The 26,288-nt window shown below is 38.0% G+C and overlaps 1 protein-coding gene across 8 annotated transcripts in view; it reads left to right on the top strand.

Annotated features, from left to right (window-relative positions):
- Positions 1-26,288, top strand: part of itprid2 (ITPR interacting domain containing 2) — a 41,429-nt gene that overhangs the window by 11,011 nt on the left and 4,130 nt on the right. For 5 of the 8 annotated variants that reach the window (XM_067515428.1, XM_067515423.1, XM_067515425.1 and 2 more), the window contains 17 exons: positions 4,043-4,082; positions 4,967-5,062; positions 7,866-7,925; positions 8,023-8,170; positions 8,912-8,972; positions 16,674-16,781; positions 17,190-17,556; positions 18,185-18,407; positions 19,178-19,229; positions 19,431-19,463; positions 21,326-21,408; positions 22,125-23,972; positions 24,147-24,206; positions 24,607-24,731; positions 24,847-24,961; positions 25,511-25,576; positions 25,660-25,986. In XM_067515428.1, the coding sequence (XP_067371529.1) occupies positions 4,043-4,082; positions 4,967-5,062; positions 7,866-7,925; positions 8,023-8,170; positions 8,912-8,972; positions 16,674-16,781; positions 17,190-17,556; positions 18,185-18,407; positions 19,178-19,229; positions 19,431-19,463; positions 21,326-21,408; positions 22,125-23,972; positions 24,147-24,206; positions 24,607-24,731; positions 24,847-24,961; positions 25,511-25,576; positions 25,660-25,986 (3,812 nt within the window). The remainder of the gene's footprint in view (positions 1-4,042; positions 4,083-4,966; positions 5,063-7,865; positions 7,926-8,022; positions 8,171-8,911; positions 8,973-16,673; positions 16,782-17,189; positions 17,557-18,184; positions 18,408-19,177; positions 19,230-19,430; positions 19,464-21,325; positions 21,409-22,124; positions 23,973-24,146; positions 24,207-24,606; positions 24,732-24,846; positions 24,962-25,510; positions 25,577-25,659; positions 25,987-26,288) is intronic. The other 3 variants (XM_067515427.1, XM_067515426.1, XM_067515430.1) reach the window with 3 other exon arrangements.

The following is a 26,288-nucleotide window of genomic DNA, read 5'->3' as shown; positions in this document are numbered from 1 at the left end:
TCTGCTGTTAATGCAAAAAATAGGCTCTGTGTTTTCAGGAACAGGGGCTAGCTTACCAAGAAAGACTATGACTTATGGCTTAGATGACATTAATGCTTCAGATACAAATCTCGATTAAAAATAAATCTGTCAAAACTTTACCAGTGCATTGCAGGGAATATTATACTTATTCAAAAAAGCTTAACAAAAACTCAAGAGTAGCATGAAATATCAGTTCTTAATTTGGCATTGCTCCATACTTCTGCTAACTTGTTTGTCTAGCTCAGGATGACTTGTTTGGGCAAAACAAAAGGTTTGATGATGTCATTGCAGGGGTGGCTAATGTGTTGAGCTAGAAATATGCTAGTATTTATTTTTAGAAAACTATATTGCTGGAAATAGAATAAGAGTGAAATCAAGACCAGTTTAGCATTCTAGATTATAGTCTAAGATATATTTTTCAAACCAGCCCGGGGTATTGGTGTCTTCATATAAGAAACCAGGGACACGTTGAACTCTTTTTTTCAAGATGTTTTTTGTCTCAGTAGATCTCTACGCTTATGCTTTTCACAGTTGTATAACATGATGATCATTGTTATGACCTCCTTATGACCTCTGCCTTGATGATTTTATTACTGAATTATGATCAAGACCAGATTATTCACTTTTCATAGGGATGATGTTAAAGACGTTGAGTTCTGCATGGAAACCTGAGTCTTGACATGTTGACTCTAGTAGGAGTTTGTCTAAGGCAGCTGCTTTATATGTACATTAGACTGCAGTATAACTGGAGTAAGACTGAGAGTAATATAGATTTACTCATAATTCCAGACAGATAACAAATGAACATCTGTAATGGCCATGAAATTTCTTTAGTCTGACTTTGAGCCCAACTCCTGATGTCTGAGAAACAGCAGTGTCAGCATGATCAACAAAATGTCGTTTCATTCCTCAGTTCTGTTTCTTCATGAAGGAAAAGTAAACAGTCACTCACAGAGGTGTGGAAACACAAAGCATGCATGATTGGCAGTCATCTGAGTGTGTTTTTGTTTCATCATACCTCTGATAGGCTGTAAATACGTCAGTAATGGTCCTGATAGAGCGTGGGTGTGCTTGTTGTTGCGTGAACAATAGGCTGTAATTACTTTCTGTTGAGGCACCGAACACTGACATGTTGGACAGCTCTGTGCATGTGTGTGGTCGTGGGGTCAGCTGGTGGAATCTGGGACTGAATAAATGCTAATGAGTTAATATTGTGAGGTCACAGCTTGTGTAGATTTGATGAAAACCATCTTGTTCAGGAACAGCATTTCCTACATTTGAGTTTCAACATTAATTAAAGACAGCAGCTCCTTCACTGCTTTCGGTCAAATATACTACAAAAACCTAAATTATTAGGTAAAAAAAAAAAGAATAAATAATTTTTTTTGTCTTTCTTGCTTAAGAAAAAAAATCTTATTAAAAACTGAAGGCAACAATTTACCAAATATTAGGTGCTAATTTCTCATTAGCTAATGGATAAAAAAATTTGCAGTAAATGATGTCTAACCTTCTTTTGTTGGCTAAGATGGCAGAAACACTACAGTGTTAATGAGCCTCTTGGTCCTTGGTCTTACAGAGTGGTCTGTCTTTATACTCTTTCTCTATATGTTAACTGCTTTATGCTAATTTGTTAGCTTTTCATCTTAAAGAATCAGAGTGTTATGTCAACTTTGAATTAGATCAAATCTTATAGATAGAATGGTGACCTGACAAGGATGTATGTTGACTCTTGCCCATTGACAGCTGAGATTAGCTTGGATAATCAGATATAGATAGAAGGATGAATTAAATTAAAAAATGCAGCTGTGTCCAGTCACAAAACAATTGAAAATCCAATTATTCTAGATGCTTAAAATACATAATCTATATAATAGATAAAAGGAAATTTTGCAACAAAACTGTAAACAATGTAAAAATGTAAATGTTAAAAAAATACATACATACAAAACTGGAATAGCATGTTTTTTTTTTTGTTTGTTTTTTCTTTTGGACACAGTAAAAGAAGTCTCAAATACCTTTTTATTACATTACACCTCAACATTTCAGAGCTCACAGCCTTTTCTCCATTACAATTTAAAAATCCCTGTGTGTTAATGTGGACAACAGCTTTGGGTTTAATGAAGTATTTATGAAAAACCCAATCAGCCGCTTTAGTTGAGTAGTTCTGTCTACTTCCTGTATCAGCCTAAATCTAACTTCAGGTTGTTGTGTCCTGACAGTAATTACCCTAATTATACTGAGAGGGGTATTAAAGTCTTGCAGTAACAGAAGGCTTTGGAGTTGTCCTGTATGAACATATCCTATTGGCTGTAATGATGTAAAATTTGAACAGGACAGGATGGGAGGGGATTTAAGTGTTAATATCTGAATAAGGTGGAAGAGAATCAGTAAATTAAAGAGTCCAGGGAGAATAGGATGGAAGTGAATAGGTGAATTTAGTGTATCAAGACGTGTCATTGTCATGTTTGACACCTCTAATCCAGCTGTTTTTCAGAGAAAATAACACTGTAGGTTGATCTAAAACAAACTGGAAAAGAGAGACACACTCAGCTACACTGGGGCAGGATGACAGGTCTCAACAGGTTCTCTTTTACTGAAAGTAGCTGTCACACCTCCAGGTGGTGACGACTTTCACTCTTCTGACTTGGTGAAAGTCATCCCTGTTTCAGCTACATTTCTAAAGTCAGAATAGCAGCACAATCAGCTTAAAAAACTTATTTATTGGGGGTCCTTGAGGGTCTCAGGTTCCAACTGAGTAGTTGCTTTTGTCAACTGTCTACAAAAGACAGTTGACAAAAGCAACTGCTCAGTTTTGGCAGGCGATGGTCAATTATACTCAGTGTGGCACATTTATGTGTAGATCGAGTATAGTTAGATAGCTAATGAAGGTAACACTATCTTGATGAGTTGAAAAAGCTGTTGATGACTTAACTTGATAGTTGCAGTTGCCTTGTTTTAAGGTGAAAATCTTGTAAACTGGTCTATATGCAAAGTGCAGTGAACAGTATTGATTTTCAATCACTAAGAAAACTGAATAGCTTCATATTGCGTGGACAGACAAGAGAGTGGTTTTGATCTTTTTTTTTTGTGGTTGATCTAAGATTTAAAATGCCTAAAGCATTTTTTACAGTGCTGCAAGAGTCACTATTTTTGCCAGTTGACGATTAGGTAAACACAATAAATGATGTTGTTTTTGTGTTTCCGCATAAATGTAGATTTCAGATGTTCATTGTATTGCGAGTATAATGAGGAAAAATGTCAGATTGTTATTATTAGTTATTTAATAACCTGTTTACATACTTGTTTCTATTTTCAAAAAGTATGTTATCACTTAAAGTGTTACAAAAAAAGGCCTTGATGATGATGACTAACTGATGTATTTGGCAAATGTAATGCTATCTCTGGTATTATTTTTTTAGCTGGGGTTGCAAGAATGTAAACTCCCTAAAATCCAGTAAACAGCAGGACAGAACTGCTCAAGTTAACTAAAGTAAGCTCTAATAGTATCCAGAACTGGCCTCCGTGGTTGTGCTGCTTGTGAACAGCCTTTTTTGACATCATCTCTAACCTTACAATCTAAAGTGCTAAGTACAAAGTAAAATGGTTAAAATAATGCAGGGTTGCAAGTGCTTTATTTTCTAAATCAGCCTTTTCAACATGGGGAATCCAAGCCTTGACAGACCTAATGTGTCTGCTTATGGTTGCTTAGCTATCACTAGACAATGACTGTTCAGGGGAAGGGTTAAGTGAACTGTGGGTTCAGTGTGATTATCAGTCTGACAAAAGAAGCCGATTTGAAGAACTCACCTTGAGCTCTTGAGGGAATATTTTCTTACTATTTTTGACATTTATGGACTAAATGATTCAACAATCATCCAGAAATGTTTGAGACAGATAAATGATTAATAAAAAAAATATTAGGCGCAATCTAATTTAATGAGCTTGTCCAGCAGCATGTTGTCCGTCGTGATATATGAGTATGTTTTTTAATACGTTTTTTTTTTTTTTTTTTTCTCTGCAGCCAACTATCTTCAGTCAACTAGCAGTAAAACTGAATCCTGGTGAGTCGATTTTTATTTTATCCTCTATATGTCATTGTATGATTGACTTTCTGTGTGGACCCAGGGACAGAATTTGTTGTTAGACATCCAGAAACTGACCAGTGTATATGTTGATTCCATCAAATAACTGATTGACAGAAAATTATTCAGGAACAATTCTTATAGTCAGAGATATTTCCCTTCCATTAAAGGGAGTTTTTCTTTCTGCTGTAGCCTAGTGCTTGCTCAAGAAGGACTTGTTGGGTTATTTCTAAAATCCTGTAAGGTCTTGACCTCACTATGTGAAGTAACTTTAGGTTATGTTTGTTGTAAATTGGCACTGAATAAATCAAATTGAATAGCTGAGTAATTGTTTGAAAACAATCTTAAGCAAAGATTTCTCGTACCCGCTTCTTAGTTTTCCTTGTTCTCTTAGGGATCGTGAGTTTACTCTTTGGGATTTTGGACTGGTGCTCAGAAACTAAACAATCTCAATATGTTAAACTTGTTATCAGGGAATATTAATGAGCCCTTTTCACTGTATTGGGACATTTATACACTGAACAGTTAGTTGCTAGAGATTGTTTATTGATTGCAGCCTACCTGTTCTCTTATGATGGAAAGAGTTCAGCTCCCCAGAGATTTTCTGTGCGGTTATTACTTGGCTTTTAAAAAAAGGCATGCATACGAATGTGGACTCATCTTAATGGAAGTTCTGTTGTAGTTTAAAAGTTCTGACAAAAGTGCTACTAATCAGATTATATAGATGAGTGTAAGCATTGGTTATTCACCCTTGCGTTCGATAAATAAAGTTCCACCTGGTCCATATCTAAGTTATCTTTCTATACTGTATCCAGTATGTGTATCAATATTTCTGTCTTTTTGTTAATGTGTTGTGTGTGTAGTTTCAGTCTTGTGGCAGAAGAGAAGAGAAGTCAGTTTAAGGAGAGAGGAAGAAGCATGAACTCTACAGGATCTGGGAAGAGCAGCACTGTGTCCAGGTCAGTAGACCTTGTTGGTCTTCAATCAGACTCATAGAGGTTTCTGCAGGAAATAGCACATTTATCTCAGGTAGAGAGGAGTGCCAACATGGAGAGCTGTTATTTGAGTTCAAACCAACCTATTAAAAAAAAGAGAAAAAGATATGTAAAGCCAAGTAATTTTTTTCTCATTTTCCTTAACGTTATAATTTCTATGAATTTCATAAAATCACCCCCAGTTTTAATCTGCTTTCAGGTGCAGCCATTCTGTTATGTTCTTTTACTGCCTCTGTATGTAAACCTCAACATCCCTGTAATGCACTTCAATATAGCACAACTTTATTTTTAAAACAATTCTTCTATGGACCCTGATTTCTTTCACAAAGACTGTTTCTTGGCTGATTATCAACATCAGGCAAGACAATTACTTTTTCAACCTTTTCCATTAATAGTAAATTAGCAGTAGCAAGATGAAAAAAAGTCATGAAAAAGAAAGTGTTTTAGTCCATATGTGTTCATTTACTGTGTCCATTTACAAATACAATATGCAGTATCAATTATTACCGTGTTCAATTTCATTTGCCTTTGTTTCACACGATGGATTCACAGGCAATGATGCTGGATATAATCCAGCATTAGTGATGTAATTCTTTCTCACTGATATTAGTTTCACTCTTAATTCTTAATGCTATACTTTGTATTATGTGATGAAATAGAGGAACAAGCAACCCGACACCATTAAAGTCCTCAGCAAGATAACTTTCTCTGATAATAAAAGCAAGTAAATTTTTTTCATTTGTTTGCTTTTGTCACTTCCATTTCCCCATTTCAATGATTTGATAAGCTGAGCAATCAATAAGATTGGTCTCTCTCATCTACAGTGTCCAATCCTGATTCAACACTAAATAAACTGAAAAATTGTCAACAGGGGTCTAACTACTGCCACCACATAATTAGGGTGATAGCCGCACTCCATTTGATTGACATTGTCTAACAGCTGACCAAAACTGGTGTCCCAAGGCCTTTAATTGACTTACTGTTGACCTTCACAAACAAAAAAACAAGGCAAACCACTAATATAATATAATTTACTGTACGTAAGTGTACATTATAAAGACATTAGCACATTTGATTTGAGCCTCTGTGCTTAGGTTTTCTCTCTGTAACTAACTGAACCAACTTTCTTTTATTTTCTTAGGGCTCATCTCAGTAACCATTGCCTGGTTTATTAAATAATAACAGCTAACAGTGCCACTGCTCTATCCCAGTTATAGCTTTTTCAGTTGGGCATCATTGCAGGTGTGGCAAATAAACTAAGAGTAGAAATGTGTGATTAATATACTATTGGATTGTCTGTGGTGGATGTTAGTGTTTTGGGAGGTTGGTTTAGGTGGTGGTGGGTAGGTGGGGCACTGTGATGCCAGGGTTTGGACAGTGCTCCACCAAATGGAGGTGAATGGTTTACTTTGTGTAAAGGTTCATAATGGGCTATGGGTGGTGGATCATGGATAATCCATCCTGTGTAGAAAGTTCTGGATGCAAGGTTTGAGAGACTTCTGGGCTGTGATCAGTGTGATAAGGCTTTACAGCTGATTGAAGGATTTTTGATGTTTCTGTTGTGTCAGAGTTAAAACCAATCGGTTCAACGTAAAAACCAACAGCAGCGAGAAAAGAAACATCGCAGAGATGCAGATAGACATCAGACCTTCAGTAGGCTACTTTTGCTCCAGTAAAGGATAAGTTCACAGCTTTTCTAATCTGTTCTCAAAGCAACAGTCAGGTTCCAGATGTGCTTTCAGAGATGGGGTATGAAATCCATAGTAATCTTTTCTGTCTAAAATATAGTACAAAGGTAATATGAAGCTAATTTGAACCCTACTGGAGATGGACACAAGTGAAACTAAGGAGCAGGTTCATGTCAAAGCAGCTTTTACTTGGGAAGATAAGGTGGCTTCAGAAAGTAGAAAGACGTTCAGGCACGTAAGGACCCTCAGTTCAGAAAAATTACCTTTTATTTAGTTAGCAGCATCAGAAAATATCTAAAATGGTTAAATAAATGAAAAATTTTTACCAGACACTCTCAAGTCCTGCTCACAGTCACAAAACCAACGTGTTAGCCATTTAAACCCTGTCATTCTGAAATTAGAAGGTTATCTATTAACGACCAGTCTGAACAAGTGAAAAAATTGCTACTAGCTACATTTTGTTGTTAATATGGACAACTGACTGCTGTTATGAAACAGAAGAAATGTGAACCTGTCTTTCAAACACATAATTAAACCTTCATAGAAAGGTAGAAATTATTTCATGCAAATCAAGCCTCCACATTTATTGGTATGAGGAGGACTGTATTTTCTCAGGTGCTGCTTTACCCCCACACTCTGTGTCACGAAACTTCAAAATGTGTTTTGTGGAACACACTTGCAACATTGCATGCCATGATAGATAAAAACTAATGTTGCCATGCAATGTTGCCTAACATATAAAAAACCTATTGCAGTTACTTTTCTGCCAACGACTAGAAACTATTTACCATCATCAAAACCACACCGATGAAGGATTTTACGTGCTTCACTAGGTTCATTTTGATCCACAGTACAGTAATTACAGTTTCTGGAAGGTCTGATTCTATTCTGCCAGCTACCTCCCTGTGTGGGCATGTTGAGGGACTGGGGTAGGGGCAACAGCAATGTTGCAATCTCCAGTGAGGCTGAGCCATCACACATACTAACGAAATAATGAACTTATTACCTGACTAACAGAATAACCCACTAGCACCTAGCCGTGTGTGAGAAATACTAACTGGCTGTCTGTGTTTTCGTAGTGTTTCAGAGGTGTTGGAGCAGTCAAAGGAGCACCCAGAGGAGATCCTCCTGACACTGCGGTTAGACTAAATAAACTAACCAGCAGACTAAGTAACCAGCTACCTCAGTGATCATATAACTGACTTGTTGACTGACTGTTTGTGTATGTGTCTGCAGTGTGTCAGAGCTACTGGACCTGTACGAGGAGGACCCTGAGGAAATTCTCCTGAATCTCGGTTTTGGTCAAGAAGAGCCTGACTTGGCTTCAAAGGTTCCCAACAGGTTCTTTAACAGCTCCTCCTCAGCACGAGGCATTGACATCAAGGTAATGATAAAAATCGTATGATAACAGAACAAACACAATTGTAAAACGCTTTAATACCCTTAAAAAGTCAAAATTATCAGTATACTCCCTGTCACTCCGGAGCCTGTTTCACGTATGAACTCCAGGCAATGTCAGAAATCAGCTCTGGACATTGTCTGGAGTTGTATTTCAGAATTCGAGTGCATGTTTTTAAGGGGTTCAGGTTCACACTGTAGTCTTAACCCCCTTTCACACAGTGGAATCCTGACATTGTCCTGACTTTGTCCAGAGGGGGTGTATGTAAGAACACAAATGTCTGAGAGAGATGCTCCCGACATTATCTGGACTTTTTCCTTTGAGCCCCCTAGTACCTAATTCTCTGGGGGAATTGAACATGGCGAATGGACATGGATATTTCACAAAAAACTCAAAATTTTGGGCAAATTATGTAGTTGATATTGTGATATTTGAATGGATTCATGAAAACTTTGTAAGTCAGGGAAGGGTTTTCAGCCTGAAACATATATCCAGTTGTGGTAAAAGTATTAGAATCCTCTAGGGATCATGAGTCAAGTGACTGCTCCTAGTATGGCCCAAAAACAGCCGCCAATCTTACTATGAGGAAAGTCTTCATTTTCAGTCTTTGTCAATGTATAGTTTTACCTGGTGAGAAGATGCACTTTTTTTTTTTACCCGCTAAGTGTTTAATCAGAAACATTAATGACTAGTTTTATTATAACATTGCTTCTGGTTCACCTTCAGGTATACCTGGCAGCTCAGATGCAGCGCATGGAACTGGAGAACCCCAACTACGCTCTGACTAGTATGTACTGCACTGTCTGTGTCCTTGACTGTGTGTTCTTCTACTGCCGGTGGGGGTCTGACCATGTTGGTAAAGTTCAGAGGTTCACGTCCTGAAACTTAAGACAGAGGAAGTGTAACTTGTGTGTGTGTGTGCGTGTGTGTGCCCTGTTCTCAGTATTATTGTGGTGTTTTGTGGGGTCCTACAGCTTTTTTTGCTGCTCTGCCAATTGCCTGGACAACACAGCCAGCAAGGACAAAGATCTGTTTGTCCCTGATACACACAAACAAATACACACAGACCTGCTCTGCTAACATCCTGGCTTCTTTTTGTTTTCGAACTTGTGTTTGCATGACAGTACTGGCTCGCTAACCGAACACGCACACGCAGCCATTTTTTGATTTTGCACCTCAATAGTTGTGTGTCTAGATTGTAACTTTGGCGCAAAGTTACATTCAAGGGGCTGTAGCTCAGTTATCAGAGCAGTCCTCTATGAAGCACCAGGTCAGTGGTTTGACTCGTGTTTCCTGCTTGCTACAAGCCAAAGTGGCAAGATATTGAACCCAAGGTAGCACTTAGCCTGTGCTACTTACATGTAAGTCATTTTGGATAAAAGCATGTGATATATGACTTATTGTAATTGTTTGGCATTAACATCTAGCTCAGCTGACTTAGTTTCTGTTGCAGCTCAGTGCTTATGTTGAAACATTTAACAAGCTTTGATGCTTCACTTATCAGTGTGACAGTGCAAGTTATTAAGTACTTTCCATTATTTGCATTGTTCACAGACCAGACGATGTTTACTTGTTTAATCTGAACTCTAACCACAAATTAAAACACAGTTTTCCACCCAACTATTTAATGAATTATATGTGCAATTAAAGTATCATGTCATTGTAAACTGGTGTAATGGTGTAACTAACCACAGAATTCGCCACTGCGACTCTTAAATATTGTATTAACACATATTTTGAATGACATACATAATCACAGACAACTGTTTTGATACTATGTTATTATTAATACAAACACATTCGGATCGGTCACTGATCTCTAATTCAAACTTTGCTGCAGTCTGTTGCTCAAAGTTCACCAGAGGTAATAACCTGACTGTTAGATCCCTTATACAAACAACATGATGGAGTGCATTATGAACACTGAGTGTGGGAGTGGCTACATATATATGGATATAGTTTTGGACTGCTTATCTCAGGATCTTGACCTAATTGTGTGATTATTTACAGATAACAACTGAATGAGTGATGAACTGTTTGGTGGCACGCACACTGAAGCTCAATGAACTGAGTCATGACAAGAGAAAAGGGCCAAAAACTCAAACTGACCCCCCCAAAAAGGATAATAATAATAATAATAATAATAATAATAATAATAATAATAGCTTTATTTATAAAGCACTTATCAAACAAAGTACAAAGTGCTGTACATTAAAAAGGAAAATAAAGTTAAATAAATAAAATCAGTCAATAAATCATAAAAAATTGTTTTCAGACAAGACTTAAAAGATGACACTGAGTCAGAGGGCCTGATTTCCTCAGGAAGGTCCTTCCACAGTTTTGGAGCCATGATGGAAAATGCTCTATCCCCAGTGGTTTTTAACCGGGAAGTTGGAACAGACAACAATCCGCTGTCTGATGATCTTAAGTTTCGTAATTACACATATGGAATTCAAAGATCAGAAATATAGGATGGCGCTAAACCATGCAGTGCTTTATAAGTAATCAGTAAAATCTTAAAATTTGTCCTAAGATCAACAGGGAGCCAATGTAGAGATGCAAGACAAAGAGTAATGTAGCTAAACTTCCCAGTTCTAGTCAGGATCCTCGCTACTAAGTTCTGAATAATTTTTAGCCGTTTCTAGTCTTTTTGGTGAAGTGAGAAAAATAGGCTATTGGAATAATCTAGACAAGAGGAGATAAAAGCATGAATAATAGTCTCAGCATCATTAAAATTTAACATAGGTCAGAGTTATGCAATGTTCCTAAGATGATAAAAGCATGACTGATAAAGTTTAGTGATGTGATGCTCAAAACTCAAGTTGCAGTCAAATAAAACAAAATAAATTTCTTTGAATTTTGATAAAGGCCCTAAGGTTGGGAGTATATTACTAGATGAGCAATTATTAAAGCCTGCACAGAGGAAAGCACAAATGAGGAGCTTGTACACTGACAAAATGCCCCTCACTGAATCACTGACTCACATGACTAACTCCTACATCCATGTCATATAAACACACTTTAGCACCTCTAGATTGTTTCAATCTTTGCATTTTTATTTTGACAAATTCAATCACGAATGATTATGCGTTATACATATCAGTTGGATTTTTGGACAACCTAAGCACTAATATGATGTTAAACATCCTCTCAGACTGAGAAGCAGTAGGCTGAAGCTACCCAAAGCTTATTATTATACCTGCTTCTGGCAGTGTCTTTGTAAAGGCATTTGTTTGGACAGGTCTGAATGCAACAACTGACCAAAACAACTGCACCGGGACTCTTTGCTGGATGTGGTCTCAGTCCAGTTCCAAACAAAATCTCAAGTGGTTTGTTTGTGGTGGAAATATGATCCAACCTCGATCTAGCCCAAATCAGCAGTTTTGAACTAGAAGATTATTTGGCAGCCTGTGTTCTTTGCATAGTGCGAAAGAAGGTTGTACAGTCTTTCAAGACATTTTCTCAAAGTGCATTTGGCATTTAGCTGGCGTGGTTTTTCTTTTTTGGGGTTTTATTGCCTAGATAATTTGCATAGTTATTAGGAAATGCCAGTTGTGCTGTTATTCCTTTAACCACTGAGGGGACAAGAATGTTCTTGCATGGCTTGTAGTAATGGTTTGTTTGGATGTCTGAATTTTATTGTGTTTCGGTATGGTAGAACCATGAGGTGTGATAGATTTACTGTCTTGATCAGTGTTGGGCAATCGTGCACTACTTCTACATGTGTGTTTATTGATCACTTGAGACAAAGTGAATTTGGTGTGAAGTTCTGTGGCAGATTTTGTAACGCAGGAGAACTGATATGGGACCGATCAGATGCCTTCCTGATATTAATCCATGATGGATAAAAATATGAACATATCTTTAAATGTTCATATTTTTATCCTCAATTGCTGAGATAAGAATGACTGGAGTTTGTTCCAACAAATTGGGCTGATTGTCTGATTGCTGGTAAGGATGTGCTCCACAGCAAACAGAGTGGATGATAGACACTCTAGCCCCAGACACGGAGGTTTGCTGGGCTTGCCAAAGCGTCATACACAGGCTGGGGTTCTGCCTGCCAGATGTCCACCCAAGCTATTTTAGCTTTATTTTCAACACTGACAAGCCGTCAGGGAAAGAGCTTTGAGATGCTGTTTGGCAATTCATCCAGCTTTTTATTTCAAACTTGCTGGCACTTATAGAGAAATATACTGAATTCACACTTGAGCAAGACAACCTGGTGCTGCTGGCTAACTTTATGGGAAACAGCAGAACTGGATCTGTTTTTTCTAAGTGAATTCCTCCCTTTACAGCCTGTGGTCTGTGTGTGGTTCCTGGAAGCTTTCTTCTTTCCAGAGCATTCTCATACTGTCCCATCGGTTCCCAGACACGTGTGTGTTGTTGTTTGTTATGTAAGCTCTGTTCTCACCATCAGAAAGAATCTCTAGGGATGAAGCGAGAGAAAAAACAGGGGAGTACGTGTCGTTTTCTCCTATTCTTCGCTTCCTGTTTTAAGATCCTCAGAATGCACATTAATGCAAAGTCAGCAGTCTGCAGGAAACACACTCACAGAATTACTATCATCACACATGCCTGCTGATGTAATCAGCAGGCATGTGCAGGAATGTGATGCAGGAATCAGGTTTTTTAGTCATGTGACTGAAATAACATGTACAAATACATTGTAACATGTACTGCTCTAGTTTCCTGTTAGCTTAATTTGTTTTTAATTTTTGTTTTTCTTAATTTGTTTTCAAATGTTGGATTTTCATAGCACCTTTTTAAAACATTTCAGCCTGTTTAAAAGGTACAACAATATGTTTTATTGACCTTTTGGTAGCATCAGATTAAGCTGATGTTTATCTTACCAAGTTGTAATGGCTAACATCTAAGCAAACAGTTTGCAGTTTATCACATTTGTGTCCACATGATGAATAGAAGTCAGACATTCACTTTCATTTTTGCAGAAGTTAGCTTTTGCCATCTGCTAGTGCTGGAAACAGGGTTACTAAGAATGCTGAGGTGGAACCATACTGTAAATGTTAGAAAAGCCAAATCTAGGAAGGAGAGGCTTAACTACTGTAACCTACAGTTGGATACAAAAATTTGCATCAGTTTATTTTGTAAAACATTTTTTTCCATCATTATATTTAATGCACATTTAACTAGTACAAATTTGCCTTAATCAGAAATTAATTAAAGGCAATGGTTAAATTTATCATTGGGGAATGCAAATTTTGCACCAATATAAGGTTAGATTGCATCCCTTTACAGTCACAGTGTAAGGGGATGCAAACCTAACCTTAAACCTAAAATAATAACAATGGACATTTAGCTAGTACAAATTTTTTGTTTATCATCAGAAGTAAGAAAAATTGTCAAGGAATGTATAAAAAAAGTTATAGTAAAATAATAACATTGGTGCAAAAGTTTCTTGATACACTAATTAAAATGAACTTTAATTAATTTCTAACAAAAGACCAATCATACAAGCTGAAGGTGTTATAAGTAAATAGTATGCTGATGAAAAAAAATAAGGAGATGAAAACTTTTACACCAAACTGAATCACTAACTGATAATAAAAGGAAAAAGAAAAAGGCAAAAGATGTTTAGGCCTGTTTCTAGCAACTAGTTGGTGTTATAAATAATATATAACCTATACAAAAAATTTAAAATAACCTGTACATGCCTTGAATAGAAGTAATGTTTCTGTCATTACTGACAGGCAATAAAGTCAGATGCACTGACCAAGACACAGCTGTGCACATACTTTCAAATTCACACATTCGATTTTATACACCGTCTAAACCACAGCCAGTAGACTAGTACTGCCTTACCTTTGCTATAGCTCTATTAAATTTGAAGGGCTTATATGCATAGATATGCAGGTTGCTGCTGTAGCAGGATGAGTGAATACCGCATAAGATGCCACCCCTCACCCCATAGTTAACACGCGTGAGGTATCTTCAAATTCTCATCTCAGGGAAGGGTCATTTGTGTCCCTGGCCATTTTCCATCTGTTTGTACAAAATATGCAGAAATAACCTTTAAAAATACACAAATGTTTATTTTTATAGCACTTGTCTTTCATGATGTCATCTATCAGTGTCAAAGTTCCTTCATTCAGGCTAGGTGTTTTAGTTCTTTCAGTATATAACAGTGATTTAACTAAAACCCAGCCAATAAATCTATTTTAGTTGTAAGACAGCAGGGTGAGGTCAAAGGTAAGAGAGTTAGACTTGTGCTGTATTTCAGAAGTTATGAGCCATTTACAGAGCGACAGACATAAGGCAGAATTCTTTGTTTCATAACAGACACCGAATATTTAGATAGTGAGCGATGGAGGGGAGGAAGGAAGGAAAGTATGCAAGTCATCATCCTGTTAGAGACTAGACTGACAGCTTGACTGTCCATGACCATAGATGAGAAAGAACGTAGTGAAGACTGGCTCTGATGTATTCACTTTTAGTTTTTTCTATCTTTTACTGCAGAATCTGAAATTCTTTTGCAAAGCAAATGTTAATCAGGCAGTGAAGTTATAGGTATTCATATTTTCTATTTTCCTATAAGCCTTTTCTTTCTTTTTTTTTTAGTTAGCATGTCTTTTTTTCATCCTGGAGCAGTAATCCACCTTATCTTGCCTGTATCTGAAGTCATTCCATCGCTGAGTTCTCCTTATTTAATAAACATCATGAAGTTTAGACTGAGGTGAGCAGTTAATTAAGATTTTGGACAAAGAGCAGTTTTATATGATCACTAACTGGTGTACAATTAATTTATGCATCTATGAAATGTGATGTTATGCATTGTGCGATTGGTAGCAGACATTATAGACTGTGTACAGTGTAGTAAATAAGACGTTATTTCAGGGTCAGCTTAGTGATTTTCCATCCAGCTGTTTATTTCCAATTTGTGCAATTACAAATGGGAAAAACATTGCAAAGTAATACATAAAACTACCCAAATGAGTTTTTTCATTGTTTGAGGTTTGACTATTTTCCTTTTTCCATCTTCTTTTTGCGTTCTTCCCATTTTGCAATATTTTAGGGCTATTTGAAATGCCACCAGCAGTTTATTAAAATGCATCTCCTAAAATTCAAATAATAGTGAGAAGAAATGTACATTGATTCACATTTGCTTTTCCCAGTTTTCTAAAGAATTTGTGAATTCGCACTGCATATGGGTGGAGACATGACTTCTATCTCATTTAAAGATTAAGACAATATTTGTTGAGCAATTAGAACATTTGAAACACTGGACTGTATCATCATTGATGGATTTTTATTTTCAAAAAAATTCAATTATACATCTGGAGGTGAGACTGTATGATGTTACAAGATGCCTTTTAAAAACAACCTGAGTGACAACAGGAAATATCTAACCAGGAGAGATATTTTAAAATAGCTTAGAGGAGGAAGAAAGCTGCCACACTGCTGGATGTTGATGTGGTCAAACATTTAACTATGTTTGACTTTAAATAATCTGCTTCTTGATCTACTGTCTGCCATTTAGTGTACTAAAGGCCAGTTCTTGGTTTTTCCCTGCCCTTGGAGAAACTCAAGCATGCGCTACAGATGTAGACATGCTTCTATTCACACTGGAGCTGGGCACACTAAAGCTATGCAGACACTTTCCACACATGTAGCCTTATATAACACACAATAGCAACCTCTGCCACAAAAAGCAGAATAAGCCCCAAGAAGAAAAAGAACTTCTTTGCTTGTTGTATCTGGCTGAGCACCATGAAAAAGTGAAAAGAAAATAAACAGTTTGTGTGCTTAAGAAACCAGACCTTGTTGCAAAGTTTATAACCTTCCATTTTTCGGAAGCTGCCAGCCCACGTAGCTAACTTTTGGAACCTTGTGATGCAGACAATTCAAACTTTAATGTTTTGGAAGCGTGCTAATGTATGCATAAAGTCCTTGGGTAGACATTGACATTTACATTAGGTTTACCCTATCATACATGTGGATGTGGTAACACTTTGGGAAATTTTTGTCAGTTTAAATCTAGAGTTGGCACAGACATAAAAGGCTTTTGTGTCCATCACTTATTGGTTTGTACTAGCCATTACAGCTGTGGATGTTAAGGTCTCTCCTAGTTTTCCTTTGGCATTGCTTTCTATAAATGTATTTTGTGACAGTAACTGAAAGCCATATACAGTCTGAAACACAATTGGCCAAATTCTGAAACATAGATGCAACATTTTAAAAAAAAAAAGGTTTTTCTTGTATTAATTCTTTATTTTTTTTTTGACTGGCCAGGCTTCATCAGATGTGAAACAAAACACCTCCTTCCAAAATGTGCTGCTTGCGTTTCCTGTCTTCTGAAGTGTGATTTCTGTACTTAAGAACAAAATATTATACAAAATCTTGCAAATCTCTCATGAGCATCTGTTAATTTCCTTCAAATTTACTTATAAACTTGTTTAAACAAATCGAGATTTTTCTGTGGTGGATTGAAGTTGTTTGTAATATTTAATTTGTGTCTGTCTGTCTCTTTCAGGTCGTTTCCGTCAGATAGAGGTCTTGACTACAGTAGCTAATGAGTTCTTCCAGCTCTACAGTCAGGTATCTGGTCAACCTGTTCAGCGCATCAGCACCAGGGAGCAAGGTAATCATGTCAAAACCCTGTGACACTCAAATTGCACCAGAACAAACTGGAGGATAAAAGTTGTGTCCAGTTGTGGTGTATTACATGCAATTTGTTAATTAGAAATATTGAGAGCAGCTGTGATTCCAGCTGTTTAATCCCACTTTCTGAAAATTATTTTCACAAATGTATCACTCTTATGAAGATTTAATGTCAAAAGAGCAGTGTGGGCTGTAGTCATTCCATTAAGTTATAAATAAATATAAATAAATATAAAATAAATAGAACTGTGTGAGGGAGTGAGTGTATACATATATAGTCATAGGTAGATAGATATACAGATAGATAGATAGATAGATAGATATATAGATAGATAGATGTAGATATAGAAAGACACAAACACACCTTTTCTTGTGTTGTTTCTGACAGGAGGAGAGGAAGGAGAAGAAGGAGCTGACTCGTCACCTCCCCCTCTAAAGAGGACCAGCTCTGCTCGTAACGTCGCCAAACTCCTCAAGAAAACCCTTACCAAACACAACCTGCTTGCAGCCTCCTCCGAGTCGCCTGACACACACACACCTAACCAGCACACACAACTCAACGGACACAGCCCACTTGATCACACACATGGCAACGGAAATACTGGTCCTGAACAGAACAGCTGCAGTAGCGACCCTGACCACCAGGGAGACATAGTCAGCCCGAAACACAGCCGCAAGAAGGACAACTGTCCCTTGGCAACAGTTACCGAGGAAACCAATGGGGATGGAGAGACAGATCGGCTTACAAATGAAAGGTACATCTGGACAGGCCGATAACAATAGCTAATGTTAGACAACTATTATATAGAAGAAATATTCAGACGCATCATTTAAAATAAGGAGTAGTGGAAATATCCAAAAAAGTACAACATTTACGTTAATGTAGTATATTAAAAATATTAATTGGCATAAAGTGGAAATAGTCAAAACTACAAATAAATTAATTACAGACTTGTGTTAATGTGCTTATTTTTTTATCACTGCCAGTGTGAGTTGTTCACAACTGAATAAAAATACATGGTTTGGTAACAAGACACATTTGTTTCTGGTTCTGAATTGACGTTCTTTCTTGATTCCATAGTTTAGATTTAACTTAATTAAGGAAATCAAGAGGTTCTCAATTGTCCACGTAGTTTGAAAGAGGAAGTGGAACTAGCCTTTTTATTTTGAAACTTAAATAATGAAATAATAAACTAGCAGAGAAGGGAGATGCTGTTTGGGTATTTAGGATGTGAGGACCGTGACAAAAGATTAAATGTTTGTTAGCCTGAAAGTCATAGGAGGAGCTTATGTTTACAACCCTACCCACATTACTTACTTTCCCATCCTGGTTATAATGGCCAATATGAAGTGACTGTTGCCTAAAATTTGATTTCCCATCAGCCCTGAAAAGAGCAGCACAGGACCAGCAGCCAAAAGAGAGCAACAAACGATATCTGCTGACCTTCAATTAACCAATGAAGGAACAGTGGAGAGAACCCAGGTGGTGAAAGAGGAAGAGGAGAAGAACCTACCCTCAAACCCAGAGAAACCTCCTTGCAGCCTGGCCCCACCACAGCTGGCCCAGCTTCTCATTGAAAACACGGGCTCCTTTGACATGGAAGAGGTACAGGTGTTCTCCTGGGTTCTTTCTACTTGTATTTGATCATTTTCAGGTTTCCAATGTCCTCACACACGCACAAGGATTGTTCTCCGGGGATATAATGCTGTCAGTGACGATGGTGGGTCTTCGTTATCTTACAGTATAAATCACCTTCCAGAGTGTAAAGATCTTTACACTCTTGTGGGATTGTTTTTCTATAGGTGAATTCAGATGGCGTCAGTAAAATAATTTAAATTCCTTATATAACTATCAACAAGGTTTAACCGAGAACCATGGTTAAAACTCGTTCGACCATTTGTTGATATAAATACACCAGGCACTGGTGTAAAACCTATAAGACAGTTCCTGTGTTAAAAAACTGCAAAGAAGGAACAGATAAATTATTTATATAGCTACCAACTATTGGTCTTAACCAAACTGGAACCAGTCCTTTTTATAATGTCGTTATCTATACTTACTGTAAATGTTTTCCCTGACTGTTGACTCATCAGTTACCAAAACAAAGGGTCCATCTCTTGTTAGATAATGTGCGCATGAGGACTCTTCGTAGTAAAGGTATGTCTGTCAACATTGTCTACTAGAATACTTTAGACGACAAATTCATGGAAATAAAGCAAGATTTAAATGCTCTTGTCTCATTTGAATGTACCGCTAAGATGTCTGATGAAAGTCTGCTGCTGTTTATACACTTGCCTGTTAGTGAAATGTCTCACTTTTTTCAAGTGAAGTTACTGACTCAGCAGCTGTTTGTCTCTTTGTTGCTTATTTGTCAGATTCAGAGTAATGAAGATGAGATGCTACCGGTCAGATCTTCTAGAGCTAATGGTGAGGTCACCTTAATCTCTGATTTTAACTTAAATGTTCATGCGGCGTATCCCAGCAAACTTCTGTTCACGTTCAGTATTAACCACCGAAATAAGCACCATGGTTTTTACATGTTTTATTATTTACTGTATTCAAATCTGTGTCTTCTTCTCTTTTGCCTTTGTTGCTGAATTGCCACATTTCATTGCCCAATTCCCATAGAGGCCCCCAGTGCCCCAGGTTTAGTTCATATCAGTTAGTGTTACAAATTCTAATTAACACTATCCACCACAAATAGGACCTCATTTATTCATATATTGGTTCTGGTTTGGAAAAGGGATGCTTACAAAACATAATTGTTTTAGTTTATATTTAGCTTGTTTTTGTAGAGTTTATCAAATTGCGTTTATTTTATATTCTATAACAAACCATCATGTGAAAACTGTACAGTGAAACACCAATCATAGCAAAATACTGACTGAAAAATATTCACATTTAAATGGTAAATGGTCTGCACTACACTTATATAGCGCTTTTCTACCTATTGGCACTCAAAGCGCTTTACACTGCTTCTCATTCACCCATTCGCACTCACAATCACACACACTCACACACCGATGCAGCTGGCCAACGCTTACAGGGAGCAACTAAGTTGGGGTTCAGTGTGTTGTGTTGACATGTGACCAGAGGAGCCGGCGATTGAACCAACAACTGCGAGATTGGTGGACAACCGCTCTACCTTCCTGCGCCACAGTCGCCCCCAATTTCATCAAATCAATCAAATTTAGGAATTTGAGACCTGTCTATGTTGGTATTTTTTATTTTTTTATTTATCACTTGCGTGCTGCACATTTTTATTTGGACCAATTAAGCAGTCGTTTTTATCTCATTAAGGTTTGGTGCAGGATATGTATGTATAAATCTGGCTTGAGCCTGTAAATGAAGTACATTTTTTTGGAATCACAGTTCCACAAAGCAGACTGAAATATGATATTTTCCCCAAAACTACAGCTAAGCTATGAGCATAAATCACTGAAATACCAGTGTTATATAATTTTATTAACTGAGGTTTGCACTTACATCAGATTTAGAGAAACACAGCTCTGTTAGCAACAGCTTATCCAAAATGCAAGAGTGTTCAATTGCCGTAATTAGTAATATTAGTGATTATCTTGCAGTGAGAAGGAAAAAAATACTTTGACATTTAATTAAAGTCAAACTTAAAAAAATGTAACAATTAATACATTAATAACTAAAAGAATAATTTAAAATTTAGCCACATATACATTAGTATATAAGTTATTGTCTTTGCCTTCAATACAATGCATTTCATAGGCAAAGTCTTTGATAGCAGCAATGAAAATGCAGATAGAAGTCTAGAATAAACACTAACACATAATGAAACATAAGCACAAGCACAGCTAAACATAGGAACCTAATTATTCATGTACATATATGTGTGTGTGTGTGTGTGTGTGTGTGTGTGTGTGTGTGTGTGCAATAACTATCAATCTGTCTATCCATCTATATATATATATCCTCTGCAAATATATATATATATATATATATATATATATATATATATATATATATATATATATATATATATATATATATATATATATATATATATATATATATATATATATATATATATATATATATATATATATATATATCAGCTCTCTGAACAAAGTGTAAATACTTCACTGAATAATTCACTGTAATATCAGTATAGCTCAGTAAAAACAGGGTAGCAATAACCCCAGCAATGTGTAAAAAGGCATTTATCAGTATTTAAGCATTGTTCAATGTTGAAATGTTTTAAGTTTGGCAAAGATCAAAATGCTTGGCATTATAGACTTTGGTGAAATGACAAATAAACAATTTTCGATTATATATTTAGCTTGTCTTATCTGTAGAAGCAGATATGCATGTTTTTGTAGGCCATAAACATGTTTCCTGTGTCTTAACATACTCTGATCTCAGTGAGGACAGACTGTCCAGAGGAAAATTATTCATACAGACTGTTCTGTATGAATAATTTTCATCTGCCATCTGATGGACAGAAAAAGCTCTGCAGGAATGATTACAATGATTTATATTGTCTCTCTCAGACCTGTCGAGGACAGTCAGTCAGCAGTCAGACAGCAGTGGTTTTGCTGAGGAGCCCTCTGCTGACGCCAACAGCTCTCTGAAGGTCAGTTAGTGTGGTTTTTTTTTTAAGTCACCATCTTTGGGCTTTTTGCCATTTTAAATTACTCATAATTCCAGTCAGAGCCTTATTACAAAGAAAAAAGTTACAACCCTTCTCACTAGTCATAAAATTTGAGCTGCGAGGAAATTATTTTTTAATGTGTAATGAAACAGTATATGGCAGCCTTAAGTAAACTTGCTACTGCAGATTCTCACATGTGGGCAGAAAGGAGGGTTCAACTAATAAAGTCCTTAAATAAAAGCAACACAACAATATTATTTAATGGGGAATCAACCACACCCACTACACAATAAGGTGTCCTGAAGTAAAACAGCAGATAAATTGTTATTGCTAACAACTCTGTTTTAAAGTATTTTAATGTAGTAGATAGGCAAACACAGCCCAGTACATGTTGTGCTTGGAAAGTACAAATTTTAAATTTTGACCCACGTCTACATGATTTGCAGTGTTTACTCCACTCTACTATATGACAGATACAAATACTTAACACTATCACACTAGGACTTTTCTTTTTATTATATTTACATAAAAAGCATTATAGGAATTTTACATCATCAATAATAACAATCTGGTTGATATTATAATCTGTCTACCCGGGGTAGTACAATACATTTTTAGCTAAGATTTTTTTCTTCTTTTTTTTATGTCTAATTGTTTCTTTTATTACTGATAAATAATTGTAAATGAATTGTATTTAGGTGCAGGAGAGTAGTGACAGCTGTGACAGTGAGACCACTGTGACATCACACCCGTCGCAGGATTTAGCCACACCCGTTGCAACGGACCAATTGGTGTTTGAATTGCCAGACTGCCGAGAGGTGGAGGTGAGCCATGGAGGTGCTGCTGAGGCTGAATGGAAGAATAGTTCCAGGGTAGAAAATGAGCATGATGGAAATTTAGAACAAGTTCCACAGTACACGTCCCATCAGCTTCCCAGGAACAGCCCTGTGGGACCGCAGCAGCAGGACACCGCAGCCAAGAAACGAGTTGAAAGTGAGGACAGGACTAATTCTGAACTTGAATCCGAAATGGAAAGCAGTACTCCCTCTATGTCTGCAAAAAACCAAGAAGCACAACACACTCAGATTCAGACTGAAATCGCTCCATCGACAGAACCGCCCACTGAAAGAGTGGGTGTTATGGACAAGGCTCAAGAAGGTCAAGCAGTCCTGAAAGATTCTGGTTTGGTCTGTCCTCCTGCTCCATCCTCTCCAGTCCTCAGTGCTCTGCAAAGAGCTAAACAGGTCCAGATGAGTTGGACAGGACAGGGACGTGACCAACAGCTTGGGGAGGTGTCCAAAACCCTCGGAAGAGGTAGAGGAAGACGAGGCATCCCCATGCAGAGGTCTTCTTCCCTACCTACTTCACTTCTCTCACCGTCCAGGGTCGTGTCCTCAGTTAGGATCCAGTTTGGGCGAGGCCAGGCATCCTGCACCCAGCCTAGGTACTCATTTAAATATACTCCGGAATCTGGAGTGGACAATGAGGAGAAGGGGGAGGAAGACGGGGAGGAGGAGGTGGATGGTCAGGAGCAGCAGGAGGAAACACAAACTAGCTGTCTATCGACTGTCATTATTAATCCTGCCTCCTCATCTGGCTCTAACAGCAAACCAGCAAGGCTTTCCACACAACCTCCAATCCCACCGAAGCCAATCCCACGACACCTGATGCAGTCAACCTGTTCCCTGGAGAGCTCCAGTCCCCCTCCTGATTGGTCAATAGGAGGCCGTTCTCACAGCTGGAGCACCCAGAGTGTCCCTGATCTCACCTACAATCGGCAGCTGCCTGGACACTTGGAGCAAAACATGAGGGGCAAACAAAACCAGCAAAGTTGGAATCCAGGACAGGTGATATTCCCTTATCCCAGTCCTAATCCTGCAGCTCAGTATGTTAACCTCAGTCCCAGTGCTAGTCCTAGCCTTAATCCCAACCCGTACACCTACACTGTGAATACTCCACCACAGTACCCCTCCCCTCTCCAGCCATATGCTAGTCTTCCTAACCTTCATGACCACTACAGCCCTAGTCATCATTCCAGTCTGACCAGTCTCCACCACCCTGCAACTCCCACAATCTCACAGCATGGCAGCCTCACTAACTTGCTTCAGCCCTCAACTTCCACAACTCCTCACCATGTTGGTGTTGGAAATCCACATCCTGGATCCCCAATGATGCACTACCATGGCTACAGCTATCCACAAAGTCATCACTCACCTTACTATGCTGCTCCTCACGTCTCACCATTTGCCTCACCATACTTGGGTTACCATGGCTACACCATGAGCCCACACCCAGCATTTCCTCATCCCATCAGTCAATGTCCACCGTTGGCTCCAGAACACAGTCTTGTCCAAGGACTTACTCCACCAGCTCCAGGATTCTTCCCAGGCATGGGCACAGCCTTTGGGCCGGGTCACAACCTCCACCCAGGGCTAACTCCCCCTGCTGCTCCAGTTCCAATATCCAACCAGGGTCCATCCAGCACTGAGATGCAGCTGCGGAGAGTTCTGCATGATATCAGAGGAACAGTTCAGAGTCTGAACCAGGTTAGTCTTTTTAACTTTTGCTGTTTCTTTAGCTTTGGTCTTGTTAAAACTCGTTAAAATGCCTTTCTAACACCCTTTGCACCCTTGTAATAGTTAACAGTAATTCTATATTTTGAGGCTAATACTAAGTTTTGTTCAACCTACTGTCCTGAAAGCACTGTCCTCTTTGTCTAGAACCGATCCGACACTCCAGATACATTGAGTGAGCATAGAGCAACTTTTCCCAGCCACCAGGTAAAATCATCCCTCAACACCTCCATAATTTACCTCTGTTGCTTTTTCCTGCATTTGTTTTAGTGCAACAGGTAAATATGTGGTTCCAACATGTAGCTGCAATAGTTCCTGCAGGGAAAGACTATTTATATTTTACTTACTATGCAGTAGCTTTTACTGGTCCTCCCTGACGTAAACACAAACATACAAGTTCTCTTGAAAGGTAGAACAAATTCTCTAATTGATTCCTTACTTAGATCTTTTCCACCAATCTGTATTCACAACTATAATAAATTATCTCAGCATTGTATAACTCAAAATGTACATATTTATACTGTGAAGTATTGAGACTGTTTCCATTTAGGTGTGATTGTTGTGTATTTAAAGTGTATTTCTTTTTCTCTCCCCCTCCTGTGTTCAGTCTTTGGCAGAGTTTCAGCAGAAGAGGCGTAGTCTGAACGTATTTCGCAGTCAGATGATGGACTTGGAGATGTCAATTATCCGACAGCAGGCTATGGTCTACAAACACTTGAGTCCTGGTGACAGGTGAGTCATAACAGCAAACAGATACATGTTTCACTATACATTAATCTGGAATGTTCACATCATACAGTGTGATACAAAGATAATTGTGTGTGTGTGTCTGTGTGTGTGTGTGTAGGCTGGAGATGGAGCAGCTTCAGTCTCTGAGGTCAGCGGTCAGGGAGGAACTGCAGGAGCTGGAACAACAGCTGGAAGACAGACTGTTGGAGCTGACACATCACACACAACACAGGGTATGTACACAACACATACTTTAGGGCACACAAATACAATACACAAAATGTAATGTTTGTATACAGCACAGTGCATATATACTGTGCGTATATACTGTATAAATACACTTAACTTAGACAAATACAGATGTTTAGGTTTTTAGCACAGATGCCAAAAGTACAAAAACTCAATACTTATGTAAAAATATTTGCCTGAACAAATACTCAACAGGTAGAAGTACTACATAAAAGAATGTTCTCAACTACAAATTCTAGGTGCTGGGATTAATTTTAGTAAAAGTACAATAGTAAAAGTACTAAGGCAACACTAATTAATTTAAAAAAGAGTAAACCCATCACGCATCAGCATTTATCTGTTCATTCATTACTATTAGAATCCAAATCTGCTATTATTGGTTGTATTGTTAGAGTTCTTCAGAGTGTGTGAGTAAAAGTACTTTAAAACTGTACTTAGGTACAATACTTAAGTCCTTAATACTTAGTGATTGATGTTTATACAGACAAACCTGATGCATGTAGTGATGCTGTCAATCTTGTTGTCGTCCTCAGAGTCTCCATAGAGACAGCAGTCTTGACAGTCTGTCTACTGCCTCAGCACTGAGAGCCATGGAGCCGGTCAGCACACAAACACATGCACATTTAAAGCTAATAATGTTAAAGTTTAAAGTCTTGATGTATGACCTTTTTTATCTGTACAGGTGTCAGATCTCCTCAGAGAACAACTCTTCCTCCAATCAGAGCTCAGCTATGATGGTAACACTCCCTCCACCAACCTCTCCTCCCGGTCCTCCAGTCCGGGGAGAGGAGAAAGAGGAGACAGTGAGCAGAGACAAGGCACGTACCGAGCATCAATCAACATAACCCCCACCCTCCCTCGACGACCCAACACACAAACTGAGGAGGGAAAGGAAGAGGAGGCAGAGCGGGATGGAGAAGGAGGTAGAGTTGATACAGAAGTATCAGAGGAGACAGGAGCAGCAGGAGGAGGACTCAGAGTGGGGAACCTGCAGCATCTCCTTAGAGAGGTAACAGTCAGCAGCTTTACTTTTTGCAATTAATAATCACTGCAACAAATAGCAGTTATTTGTACAGCATAGAGAAAAACCAAAAACATGGACAAAACATTAGACATAGAATTCCTAAAGAAGGATACATGTATGTAAAAAGGATCTAATGCAGAGTAAAAATAGTATTTGGAGTATGTGTGAGTGTTCCTCTCTAAATTTCTCAGACTAATAGCAGGATAAAAATGATTTTTTTATGTGTGTCAGTTGTGGCTGTCAGAAAAGGGAGCGAGAAGACAAGACGTGGAGCTGTGAATGCAGGG

Source organism: Channa argus, chromosome 9, assembly GCF_033026475.1.
Source record: "Channa argus isolate prfri chromosome 9, Channa argus male v1.0, whole genome shotgun sequence".
Lineage (NCBI taxonomy): Eukaryota > Metazoa > Chordata > Actinopteri > Anabantiformes > Channidae > Channa > Channa argus.
The sequence above is the reverse complement of the archived record's forward strand: the minus strand, read 5'-3'. Positions and strand labels throughout refer to the sequence as shown.